Source organism: Chelonoidis abingdonii, chromosome 1 (assembly GCF_003597395.2).
Source record: "Chelonoidis abingdonii isolate Lonesome George chromosome 1, CheloAbing_2.0, whole genome shotgun sequence".
Lineage (NCBI taxonomy): Eukaryota > Metazoa > Chordata > Testudines > Testudinidae > Chelonoidis > Chelonoidis abingdonii.
In genome coordinates, this window is record NC_133769.1 from 130,745,625 (window position 1) to 130,759,792 (window position 14,168).

General features: G+C 39.1%; 1 protein-coding gene across 7 annotated transcripts in view; it reads right to left on the reverse strand.

Moving 5' to 3' along the window:
- The window catches only part of SCUBE1 (signal peptide, CUB domain and EGF like domain containing 1), a 302,108-nt gene that overhangs the window by 124,633 nt on the left and 163,307 nt on the right, over positions 1-14,168 (reverse strand). For 3 of the 7 annotated variants that reach the window (XM_032762485.1, XM_032762484.1, XM_032762483.1), the window contains exon 6: positions 7,794-7,910. The exons of 2 other annotated variants lie outside the window; for them this stretch is intronic. In XM_032762485.1, the coding sequence (XP_032618376.1) occupies positions 7,794-7,910 (117 nt within the window). Of the gene's footprint in view, positions 1-4,758; positions 4,849-7,793; positions 7,911-14,168 lie in introns of all 7 variants that reach the window. 2 more of the 7 variants (XM_032762480.2, XM_032762481.1) reach the window with 1 other exon arrangement.

Here is a 14,168-nt window from a genome sequence, read left to right on the forward strand (position 1 = left end):
GCAGAGATGTTTGGTCTTGTGACACTGAGTGCTCCCAAGCCAAATAATTGTCATGTAAGAGTTGTAACTCAAGCCCTGTTTTAAATCATTCAGTAGGACAGAGGACAGAATTGAGGTACATATCTGAAGAGGCACTATTGGCAGAAAGTGACCCAGGCATTTTGATAGACCTTGACTGCACCAGAAAATGAAGCATCTTAGAGGAATAGTTGAAAATATGAAGCATTGGCCTGTCAATCTCCATGCTGCTAGGGACAGGAAAGTCAGGATCAGGGATCTGCTAGCAGAAGATTGATCAGCTGAGGCAGGATGCACAGTTCTGTGATATTCCTTCTGAGGGTAGTAAGGAACCTGCCAAATTTTCTGGGAGATAAACAGAAGATGTGGGCATTGGGGAGGGTGAACATATTTTTAAGAGCACAGACAAGGCAGAAAAGATTCACATTTCAAGATAAGGGATCATTGTGTCCGGAGCAATACAGAGTCAGAAATGTATTAGGTAAATAGATGTGAAATAGTATGATGGTTTCTTCCTAAGTGGACAGGATCCAGATAATTTCAAATACAGAGTGAGGAGCTCCTGGTGCCTCCCTAGAGACAGTTGCTGTCTGATTCTTGCATTCTGTCAGGATATCTGACATGAAGATGTGAGATATGAAGTGTTGAAGACCTAGCCCACAGTCCTGAATTCAAGAAAGCTGATGCCTCATCAGGCTTTCCATGTGAACCAGAGGCTCTAGCATGATTGGTTTCCCATATGTGCATCCCATACCCTGAGACTAGTCTTTGTCATAATACTTAGTACACTAAGATATGATGTTATTTTGCCTTTGGAGGTTATTCATGATGAGTCACTAGCGGAGAGATCTTTTGACACCAAAGGACTGAGGAATATGATAATGGGAGAACTCCTTCTGGTCATCCCAGACCAATAGCAGGAACACCCCTAGAGTTCTGTTATGGAGCAGTGCCAATTGGATTGTGCCCACCAATGCAACCGTTAACTTCAGGAGAGGAAGGGCTTCTGATTGAGAGATCCGGGCTCAGCAAACAATCTCAGACAACTCTATGATGTCTCTTCTCCCCAATTCTAGTAATAAACCCATGCTTCTGCTCATAAAAAACCTGTGACACAGATGAATGAGGTTTGGAGTGTACACCAAGGAGTTCTTTTCTCAGTTTACAACAATGCCATGGATTTGTAGTACACAGAAGTCTTGATGGAGATAAAGGACACAGGACATCCACCTCATGAAATATTTGTATCCCCTCTTCATGTTGGGTGGCCCAGATCCAGGTGGGAGTGAAGAAATTGTCAATGAACTGGATGAATAGGAATATGGAGATATGCCTCCTTTAAGTTCACAAAGCAGAGAAAGTCATTCAGTGAAACTTCCTGAATGATGAGGGCAGGAATCTCCATTCAGAACCTGGTAGTCTTCATTGAGGGAACACACAGGTGACAGGGTAGGTGAGGAGATATAAAGAATAGTTCAAACTCCTTTGGTTCTCTTAGACATTATGAAAAACTGTGGGAAAACTCCTAGTGACAAGCTGAATTGCCCTGAAAATGAGTAGGTTGCAGATTGTTTTAGAAGATCCTATCTCTTGTCTGCCCTCCAGGGTATAGAGAAAAATATATGTAGCAGGGAAAGAGAATTCTATCAGATTCCCTCTTCATAATGTCTAGCCATTAGAGGGTGACATATAGTCATACTGTGTTAGTCTGAATTACAGAAGAACCTAATCTATGTTGCTTCTGAAAGGTAGTGTAGCAAATGGATGACACCTAATTCTATTATAGTGGAGGCCAGGAGTCTATTCCCAGCTCTGCCTGAAGTGACCTTGTGAAAGCTCTCAGTTATCTGCGAAATGGGTTAATGAAATTGCTCCAGGCATCAATATGAAGCCTTGGTTCACAATAAGGGTTGTGAAGGAAACGGAAATATTGACAGTAGTCAATGGAAGAGCTGAGACTAGAAATGGTGGTCTCTGGGCTTGCAGTTTAGTGCACCTTTCTCTAAACACAGGGCACTGTGGGAGGATCTCCCCCCTTCCTTCCCATTAAATCACATGAAAGTTGGAGCTTTTCCTAGCTTCACAAGATTGCCTGCAGCAGGGGTCAAAATCACAATAATAAATTTGTGAGAATTGGAAACACTGTGTACTTTCTATAAGGACAGTTTGAAAAGTCCCAGAAGAGACAATGGCACTGCAGGCCTTTTGGAAAAGTCATTAAGTTTGAAAATGCATTAGAATACTATCAATGCCAATCAAAGGTTCCCTGTGTACCAGATATTGGATCAGACGCTGCTGCTGCCCTTTCTGATTTGATTTCAGTAGCTATTCAATTCTAATTGACAACTTTCCTAAGGATTCCATAGCCCAGCTACTGCATATATTTTACATCTTGGCCAATATATGTTAACAGAGGAGTTACTGAATGTTTCTGACCACTTATATGACCAGTTGGATTGTTAACCCCTTGCCTCCGCCCACATACTACTAAATGTTAACGGGAGCCTGATATATTTAATAAGTATATTGGTAACCATACATTTTTTTATTCTGTTTTCTTTAACTCTAGTCAACAGTGTGACCTTTTTTTGGCCAATAGTATGAATTGTTTTTCAGCTTTGATGATCATGCTGGTCACTTCTGGATAGCAGAAGGTCCAACAGCAATTAGAGTACGCGTGCTCTAATTTTCAAAAGGGCCTAAGGAAGCTATGTACACAATTTATGCTTTCAATGGTCATGGGTGCCTAATTCCTTCTTTGAAATCCCTGCCCAAACCATTAACTGTGCCCTTATGATGCTGGATGATCTATACCAGTGGTTTTCAACCAGGGTCCACAGACCATGTCTAAGGAATCTGCGAAAGGTTGTCATTTCCATAGAACAGTGGTTTTCAACCAGTGGTCCAGGGACCTCTGGGGGTCCACAGACCATGTCTAAGATTTCTAAAGGTATCCGTACCTCCATCTGAAATTTTTAGGGGTCCTCAAAGAGGGTCCAGAAAAAAAGCTGAAAACCACTGATCTATACACTAATTTATGCAAATTTAAACTGGTCTGTGGTTATTCAATTTACTATTATACAATAAATTACTTGTATGGATTGCCTGCTAGATCATTTCATTTCAGACTTTTACGGCACTGCAAACCTGTAGAAACTCCAGTGGCAATAGGGGAGCAGATAGCTGCAGGATTCAATAATAGGATACAAAGTTTTTTACCTTCATATAACCATTTAGTACCATTTTAGATTGACAATGGCAAAGCCATTACCATCTGATGGCTGTCTGGTGCCCTATGTGAAATGAATTGATGGCATCAAACCTGTTCAAAGTGGATAGGTATCAAAATAGCATCACAACCACTAACAACAATTGGAACAATTATCCTAGTTATCAAGGATTAAATTAGCATAGAAACTGAACAGTCCTCTTGTCATCTAGAAATCATTCTTCCAGCTCAGGACTCAGGTTCACAGATAGTGCTGAACCTATGAAGCAATCAGTACCTTTTAGGATTGGGCTCATAATTGCCAGGGAACTGACAGGAAGCTTGTATTGCCAGTTCATATGCTATACCTCTTCTATGGATAAATAAAGAACTCCAAGTTCAGAGACTGGCAATCTGGCACTTTTCACCCATATTAAATACACTGAAAATCTAGTGAGGCCGATCAAAACTGAAAATACAGTCTGACCAACTGACTGGATTTCTCCAAAGTAGCAGTACAGTTCAGTAATCCATACTCTTCAATGGCATTTGTTACATGAAAAGGAATCTGGCTGAGATCCAGCCACCACGACCTTAAAAAATATCTCAGCAGGAAAAGTATCAGAGGGGTAGCCGTGTTAGTCTGGATCTGTAAAAGCAGCAGAGAATCCTGTGGCACCTTATAGACTAACAGAGGTTTTGGAGCGTGAGCTTTTGTGGGTGAATACCCACTTCGTCAGACGCAGGAAAAGTAACCAGACTGTTGGTTCTATTCCCATACTATATTCCCTATGAAAACCAAAAATGCAAGCTCTTTTTTATTTGCAAAAAGAACACCCTCATCAATGGTCATACGTATAATATGAACAAGACAGTTTATTAGATGCCTGAGCAATTGATTAGTTTCAGAAGCAAAAGAATTATCTTGATTGTTCTTCTTCCACTCTTTAGCTTATAACAACCCACAGAAACAAACCATGTATTAATCTTGAGAGAAGATCATATTAAAGCTCGCTAATCACAATAGTTTGCAATGTATCAATGCTAAGGAAATAAATGAATTTCTAGCAATAATATATACATTTCACTCAAAAATACTGCAAAAAATTTAACTAAGCACATATAGTAATTCATTTAACATCACATATGAAAAAGAGCATCATCTTATACCATCATCCACTTGTAAACTAAAGGCAGGTCTGACACATGAGATTTTATGTGAACCCTGGATCCACACATACATACACAAATCATACGTAAGAAGCAGTTTGCAAAAGGTAAGAAAAGTGAATGGCAAAAGTTTCTTTCTATGCAGAAGAAATTGAACATGAAATCTGCAGGGTGAGGGGAAAAAGCTTACAAATGAGAAATGAAATTGTATGATGGAAGATAAGAACGTTAAAAAAGGTGACCTCATAAACATAGATGAAATAAACTAAAAACAAAAACAAAAAAGCAAAAAAAAAAAATCCATACACACACATACAGACAAAAGTGAGAGCACAACAAAGGAAGTGGAAGAAAAGTGTTACCCATAAGTAGCCGCCGTTTCACCCTCTTGTCCACATCAGCTACTGACGTGGCATTGTACTCAGAACTCTCAATTGCAGCCTCATCCTTCTCTAAAACACAAGTAAGGGACAAACATGGAGCAGTTGGTTAATCAAAAGCCCAATTTTCCGCTGCCTAAGACAGTTTCTTGGCATGGCACAACCAAAGCCAAGAAGCAAGCCATGAAAGCACTAAATCCCCGTTAGAGAGTTAATTCCACTTGAAACCCCAGAAAAAAATTAAAGGGTGCTTGGGACAGAAGGGGGAAGGAAGAAGAGGAGGAGGAATGATAAATGACAAAGCAATTAACCAGAAAACACACACAAAGCTTGTTTCCTACTAGAGAATGAGACAGCAAACAGGACTACCCCAGACAGATGTTAGTAATGGAAATTTAAATACAAGGGTTCTAGCTAAAGAAACTATTAAAGACAAACTGTAAAGTGATTCAGGCTGATGGTGGGATCAGGATCTGAAAATGGCAGGCCAAGGACAAAGATGAGACAGATAGGCAGAGCTAAAAAAATCCGGTGATGGAAGGGCATGGGTGCACCATAGTCGTGTACACATTGACAGAGTGTTTAAAAACCAAACAATGCATGCAAATTTAAAAAAAAGGAAAAACCAAAAACCAAAAACCAAACAACAAACCAAACAAACACAAAAAAGATCAATTTGGGCAGTGCTGGTTGCCTGCTTGTCTATGAAACACTACGAACTAAACATTCAATGCTAGAAAAGATGTTGCAAGAACAAGGTTTAGTAATTTTATAAGCATGCAGTAAGCAAGATGATGTCAGCAAAGGTCATTTTGCAGATAGTTTCTGATATCCTATATGTAAGAGTTTAAATTCAGCATAACAAGGACTTTAGTTGAGTTATGCTTCATTAGAAATACATAGAAACAATCATTCACAAGGGAGGGAAGAGATGAGCTGTAAGTGGAATAAAAATAAAGGTTTCTCATACAGGAAAGCAATGGAGAAAGCAGCAGCTGGGTAAATAAAATGATTTATGCAGGGTGGGGGAGTTGCTTCATTTAAAAAGCCAAAACAAAATGCAAGTAGGGACTTTCACATGCAGCAAACATTAAAAAAAAAAAAAGTCAGGCAAACAAAGACAAAATGTGTTAGACAAAGGGTCAAAAAGTATTTATCTGGCATTGCAGAAGTTTGCATTCTTGCAGTGATGCCCAGAATATATACACCACTGAAGACAGCAAACAGTGGAATAATGGAAATGAGAAGGAGGAGGAGAAGGCGGCGGCTGGCAGGTTTTATCTGTGGCAACACTACATGGTTGAGTTGTAACGAGACGTTTTTAAACAAGTTCTAGATGGGATCAGGCTGCAATAGAGGCTTTTGTTTGAGATATTGTGGTTTTTTTATTGTTCTGTAAATAATTAATGAACGTCAGTTATCAGACAAGACAGGCAATCAGGAACCATCACCAGAAAGCAGGAATAAAAATGTAAAAAATAAACAAAAATAAAAAAGTGTTCTAAAAGAAAGAACTACTCAGAGGGAGGAAAATCAACACAAGCAGTAATATGTGACTTACATCACAGGACCAAAGAATGTAACATGGAGTTGTTTGTGTTACATTACAAAAATGAAAAATAATAGTAATAAACAAAAGCCATGAGTGCAGTGTATACCTCCTTTTGAACATGATAGACAAAATTAAACATCATCCTAAGGATATTAATGAACAGTGAACTCTTAGCAAATGGGAGCATCAAAAATTTATTTTATGTTCCTCAATAAAACCTGATATTAGGGCCCTCAATCCTGCAAGCCCTCCCCATATGGAACTCTCATAGACTTCAGTAGGACTTCCTTATGCAGAGGGGCTGCAGGACTGAGACCACTATGTTAACAGAAAGGACTGATAGAGAAATCCGAACAGTCCAGGAATAGATAGTGTATACAGCAAGATATTGTAACTGTTGATTACTTTTCCTTTTGTGAACGCTACAACCCTGATCCTGTCATGAGATCTGTATAATCAGACCCGTTTCCTTATGCTGAGCCCCATCTGAGGTGAATTCCATGTGCTGGCGTAGGGGTTTGCCTATACAGATCTCGCTGCCTATCGGCCTGGTCTCAAGCTCACTGAAGTAATCTGAAAGATTTCCATTGACTTCAGTGGGTTGGGGATCAGGGCCTGTATGTTTTCAAGTATGGAGAAGGGAGAGAGAGAAGCAGAATTTCCATTTAATTCTGAAAGTATTTAAGCTTATTTCCTACTTTTTGTGTTATTTTATAAACTTCTGAAACAAACTAATCAATAACAACGTAAAGATGATGAAAACCATTATGGATTTTTAGGTTCTAATGTTGAGAGTAAGAATGTAAAAAAGGAACAAAACCCCTGATTAAGTTATTGCAAAAAGTTCCTTTTTGTACAAAAATGGATAATATTATGCAAAGAATGTACTCCATAATAATAAATATTTGCATGGCATCACCCAGGATGCTTCACTTCCTGCTGGGCCATTTTCCCATTGACAGTCACACTGGATGTTTATTCACGATGAGTACTATTATTTTGCTATAAAACTAAAACAAAAAAAAAGGAAAGAAAGCATATCATGGGTATTAAATTATCCCCAAATAGAATTTAAAAAATATTAGGATCAAATCCTACTCACTTTACTGATGTGAGTAGTTCCACTGAAATTAATGGACTGCTCATATGAGCAAAAAGGGGTAGAGTTGATCCTTGATCCATAGTTACCTTTTGTGCTTTTCAATTTTAAAAGTTATTAAATTCGATTTATAAAAACAGAATGAAAATGACAAAGCAATGACAATGGGATATTTCACAAACATTTACATAAAATAATCATAACTGTATCCATCTAATCTCTTTGCAAAGTTTGACCCTAACTGCTATGACCAAAACCTACTATTGCACACTCCTCTCAACAATAGTTTTAATCTCCTACCATCCACACACACCGATTCATTTTACCATATTACCAGTAAAAAGTGTGCTTTAGAGAGGTACTTACCGATGCATGTTCGGCCATCTGAGTGCAGGGCATACTTCTGATGACAACCACACACAGGACCAGTATCTGTGTCATCACAGGTGTGTTGGCAGCCTCCATTTCCATAGTTACAGGTTACTAGTTATGCCCAAAATATATGTGTATATATGAATACATAAATAAAATTATAATGAAACCAATTAGTTTTTGAGGGTCTTGTCAGAATACAGAAGATCAGTTATAAAGCAAGACATTAGACAACATAACATTTTTATTTATGGGTATTTCCACTCTCCGGTCTTTGTCCCCTTTTTTCCTAACTAACCCCCCCAGAACGTTGCACTTTTTTTATTCATTCTCTTTGGATTAATTGTTTTAGCATGAATGACCAGCGAATTTCATCTCCTCCTAAAACATCATGATTCATATCAATGATGTATATGGCATGAAGAAATGAGCAGTCTACTAATACAGACATATTTTCCAGTCGATAGATGGCATTTTTCTTCTGCTGGGCTTCAATCCATAAATGGAGGAAGCAGTGATCCAGACCGCAAGAGCAAAAGTACATCGGTCTTGAAATCTATTCTTTCAAAAACTCTAATCCTCCCAGAATAGAAGAATGTTTAAAAATAAGATAGGAGACCCTTTTTCTTTTTTTAAAAGCCTTTTTCTGGGACTACAGAATATTGGCTTCAACTAGGAAGAAATCCATGGAGATTTTGCTATCACTTAAGTATATATTTACTAAAATTATTTGTAACAACAAAGAAATTTTTGGAGACAAAATTCTCAAGGTGGGCAGAATTTAGCAATTTTAAAGAATTTCTAATAAAGCAGATTTTGTCACAGGAGGGAATTTCATTTTTAACTCATAGGACACTGGCATTTCCCAAATACTAATCAGGTTTACAATGGGTCTGATTGTCCTCCTGTTTTACACCATGTGTAGTCACACACCTGTCCAAAGTGCACACAAAATGAAACAACTGTGATCTGACAGAGTTTTCAACACATTTTCCTGTCATTATACACAGGTCCAAATGTCTATACCAGGGTCAAGATGGAGAAGGCCCTTTGTGCATGCATATACTGGACTATATATTTTTAAAAAGCATTGGGAAATCAAATGTCTAATTATTAACTTATATCATATGAATTATTTCAGAGGGTTTTGGCATGTCTAAATATTATGACAGTTTAAATTCTGAATCCTGCTTTCAAAGGGAGCTCTTTGGCACAAATATTTATTTCTAAGCCATCCTACACTGGCTCTAGAACCATAGTATTCTCTGCCATGTTACATTTAAATATCACCAGGATTTCCCTTGCTAGACAGAGAATTTATAAAGTATCCAAGCCGATCAGTTCCACAATTCGGTAAAGCCAAGATTTTTTTTTTAAAGGAACTTAAGGTGAGGCTCTCAAATCCATACTAAAACACCTCTCATTTTCAAAAGCGTGGAGCATCCTACAGATTCCATTCATCTCAATGATCTCACTTTACTAGCCTCTAAAAAATGGAATATATCTGAATTTTCTGGTGTGTAATCACCTGCAAGCAGGAAGAAAAACTTCACTGTGTTTAATTATCAGAGGGCTAAAACTAGAAATGGTCTTAAGCTGCATATTTTAGGCCCAGATTTAGGACACGTAATTCTGATCTCAACGAGAGCTCAACACTTTTGAAAATCAGGCAGGTATCTCAATATATGAAGCCTAATTTCAGGCTATTTTTGAAATCTTGCTAGAAGACTCACAAAAAGAGGGCCTGATTCTCTTCACATTCACATTTACGTTGACTTCAGTGGAGTTACTTCCGATTCACACTGATGTGAGAAGAGAATCAAATCCAGAATGAGAGAGATGCCTGGAATGGCGTCTTCCAATGTGCACAGTAAAATGCATAACTGTGGAACTTGAGTCTCATTCACTTATACTGTTTTACACCAATGCAAGTCCCTTCACTTTAATATTGTTACTCCTGACCTACACTGGTGTAAGGAGAACAGAATCCCTTTCCTAATCCTTATGATGTTCCTTTTCCATCTGTGTATGAAGGGAATTTTGTAGACAAGGCTTTTGTAAATATTTATTTGGGAGGATCTCAGATGATGGGGGATGTGTGTATGTAGACTAGAGTCTACTAGTATTCTGTTCATTATCCTGTAGGGTGGATCCTTTCTGTAGTGGATCCCTGTCATGTGCTGGATTGGTGGATGTGTAGCTCCCATGCCCTACCTTCTCATGCCATGCCCCAGCATGGTTGCCACCCACTTCCTTATTACCCAGTATCTGTCTTCTGTTCTTATTTGCCTTTGTTCTCTTTTATTCATTTTTCCTTCTCATTTTTTTGCTTTGTAATTGCTCTTGATTGTTCTCATTTGGTGGATCTCTCTCTCTGAGCCACACTGTGTTTGAAGTAGGGTCATCAACTGGTGGCTCCATAGGCCAGATCACATAGTCTCTTGCAATTTAGCTGAGAGCTATGGGAACAGAAGAGATACACCTAGACTAACAGGCTGCTGTCTAAGCCACCTGCCTTGTAAATATGAGCTGCTCCTGTGGCCAGCTGTGCTAGGGCCCACTATGGAATAGGGAAACCACCTGCTGCTTTTACCTAGAACCACAGGAGCTCATTGCTTGGAGGAAGCAGATCCAAGGTAATGCAACTTCTTCCATCCTACACTGCTCTCCTTCTTCACCCTGCTTGCCTCTTGCGCTTCTTGGGGTCTCTCACAATGGGCCCGCCTTATACTGGGCAGCAATGCTATAGGGAATTCATTTTATATCATCAGACTATAATTTAATTTAATAATTGGAGATATACCTATCTCCTAGAACTGGAAGGGACCTCAAAAGGTCATTGAGTCCAGCCTCCTGCCTTGACTAGCAGGACCAAGTACTGATTTTTGCCCCAGATCCCTAAGTGGCCCCCTCAAGCATTGAACTCACAGCCCTGGATTTAGCAGGGCAGTGCTCAAACCACTGAGCTATAACTGCTGTTTATGCCAGATGTTCTAATACATTGCTAACATTTTGGCCAGATTTTTTTTAATTAAGCACTTTAAAGTACATTTAGCCTCACAGGGTCTTTTTAAAACAACTTGACTGGAATACTTATTTGTTGCATACATTACTATTCGTCCTCATGGAAAACCTCCCCCACTAGAGGTGTGAAAATATCTTAACATAGTTGCTCATATCACTGTAATGGAAGAGACTTTTTCTTCTGACATGTTTCTACAAAAAACTACTCTAGAACGATGCAGTTTAAAATAATTCAGATAGGATTAAATGCCAATTTCCCTGCTCCTCTGCACAGTGAAGTCTCCATTTGCCACACAATATCACATTCTGAGAAATCAAAAAATGGTCACACTGACACTCACATTAAGTGGGTGGCACAAAATAAAAGCTGGGGTAAGATTTTCAAAAGAGTGGCCTCAGCCTTGGCCTAATTGTCCTTCCACTTGAGTCAACAGGAGTTTTATCATTGTCACCAGTGTGGGAGCAGAGTTAGGCCAGCACTGAGCACTTTTGAAAATTCAATCCTAGTATTTTTTTTTTTTAAAAAGAATTATTATTAAACCAACTCCAGGCAAAATAAGTTCTAGCTCTGGAACAATTTACTGGGTTGTGAACATTGAGCCGAAATCTAATGTCAATTATACCAGTGTAAATCCATGATAACATATTTGAGGTCAGTCCAGATTTATTCCAGTGTAATTTAAAAGGTAAGAAGGATGGTTTAGAGGCTAGACCACTTGGGAAGTCACTAAATTTACCACGTGCCTCAGTTTCCCAACTGTGAAATGGAAATAATACTTCTGTACCTCACAGGGTTATTGGGAAGATAAAAATCCATTAATGATTGCAAGATGCTCAGATATTATGGCGATGAAGGCTATATAACTACATAGATAGAAGAATTTGGCCTAGTGATATCACAGCGGGAATTTTGGACTGACGTTTTTAGTGTCTTTTCCTATATTTGCAAAATAAGCCATGCTGTACAGTGAAAAGTATTCTGATAATTTATCACCCACCTATGTTAGTCTTTAAAAGGGAAACTTGTCAAGATTGGTCCACAAAAAATTTGACTTTCAGTACCTTAAATAATAAACGTATTCACTATCTCCTGCTGAAAATTTTATGGTGATGGTGGCTGAGGAACCCAGGGCTGCAAAAGGAAATTATTTGATTTAGCAAACTAGCAGTATGCTCTAGATTTAACTAGAGATGGGCCTGAACCAAAAAATCCTGGATTTGAATGCTCAAATTTTTGAGGGACTTGAAATCTGATCCAGATTTCAATTTTTAGCTTCTCCCTATCTCTTTAGCAACTTGAACCAAACTCCAGAGCTGGACCACTATGAACTTTGGGGTGTGATATCCAGTTTTAGGCCCATCTCTAGTTTTAACCCTCTAATAACAAAAGATTGGAGAGTTTTCAGTCTTCATTGAATGGGCAAAATCCTGGCTCCATTGAAGTCAACGGCAAAACTCCGATTGTCTTTATGGGGCTAGGATATTACTCTCAAAATCCAGATCTACCCCTTTTTTATAGAAAAGTATTATAGTGAACTGCATAAGAAATCCAAACCCGCTCTCTACAAAGAGATTTCTTTCAAACTTCACTAAATGGCTACACAAAAGAATATATTAGAGTATAAAAAGTATAAAACTAAAAATGCACAAAAAACTAAGTCAAATGTTTTGACCTACCAACCTTGACGTGCCCTTTTAACAGACGTAAATCACAGTAGCATACTCTGCATTATATTATGATGATAAAACAAGTGGGTGCAAATTAGAGGGTAATATTTCTCACTAAAGGAAAAGATAAACGTGTTAGACTTTATGGGCTGGACATTCTTATCTCCATAAAGCTGGTGTAAAACTAGAATAACCCTACCAAAGTTAACTTGATAGACATGTGTGAATACCAAGGAATTCTAAGAGAGATCAAAATATCTGGCTATATCTCATGAAAACTATGGCACTGTATTAAAACCAGATCATATGCATAGGGTTAGCTGCCACCATTAGAAATAATCAGCCAAATCCTTCCCTGGCTTCTCAGTCTATGGGGACCATACATTTTGTGTAACACTTTCCCTGCCACAGGGTTCTCAACAACAAAAAGCAGCATTTCACAGGGAAGGCCAGGGCAAAGTACTGACAAGTGTTCTTTGCTGCTTCTCTGAGCAGGGGCAATAAGCATCTTCACCATGTGTCCACTAGCACTTCCTGCAGATGACAGCATATGGGCTAGCCGGCTCCCTAATTCACTAGACATGCCCCCTTGTGCATCGGCAGAGAATATAATAGAACCCTTAGAGTTTAAAAATGTGATCTTAAAGTTGTAATGCAGCTGGTCAACTTAGAGGAGCTATAGGGCTCTTCTAAATTGTGCGAGAGGGGATCAGACCTATTCAGATTAGTTGAGGATCAGGAGAGCATAAAGGTGGCCGAAAGTGAACAGCCACTTTTGCACCTCCATCCTGAGCTACACTAAGCGGTCCTCAGACACAGTTTAGTGTGTAGGCCAACATTTTAAATTAATAGGAAGAGTGATGGCTGCCTCAGAAATGATATTTACAATCATGAAAAATGAGGAAGAATAGCTCAGAAAATGAGTAACAGATAAAGGCCAGATAAAATTAGACATTAAATACAATAGGGATTTCAAATATTTTATATATTAACTATGTGGGGCACTGACAACTGGAAACCCCCTCCCCACCCAGAGGCTGACAGCCAACAGGTAATGTACGTAACACAGTGTCTACACAGACACTACGTTGCCCTAACAACATCGATCTAAGTGCTATGCCTCTCATGGAGGTGGAGTAATTAGGTCAGCATAGTGGGAGACGTACATCGCTGGGAGCAATGTTGTAGTGTAGACACTTACAGAGGTAGGTCATGTAAGCTGCCTTACATTGATCTAACTCTAGTATAGATCAAGCCTTAAAATTCAGCTTGCTTCTGCAACTTTAATTCTGTCTGGTAACTCTATGCCCCCCTAAAAGACAGTTACTCACCTTTGTAACTGTTGTTCTTCGAGATGTGTTGCTCATATCCATTCCAGTTAGGTGCGCGCATGCCGCGTGCATGTTCGTCTGAAGATTTTTACCCTAGCAACACTCGGTGGGTCGGCAGGGCGCCCCCTGGAGTGGTGCCGCTATGGTGCCAGATATATACCCCTGCCGACCCAGCCACCCTTCAGTTCCTTCTTGCCAGCTACTCTGACAGAGGGGAAGGAGGGCGGGTTTGGAATGGATATGAGCAACACATCTCGAAGAACAACAGTTACAAAGGTGAGTAACCGTCTTTTCTTCTTCGAGTGCTTGCTCATATCCATTCCAGTTAGGTGATTCCCAAGCCTTA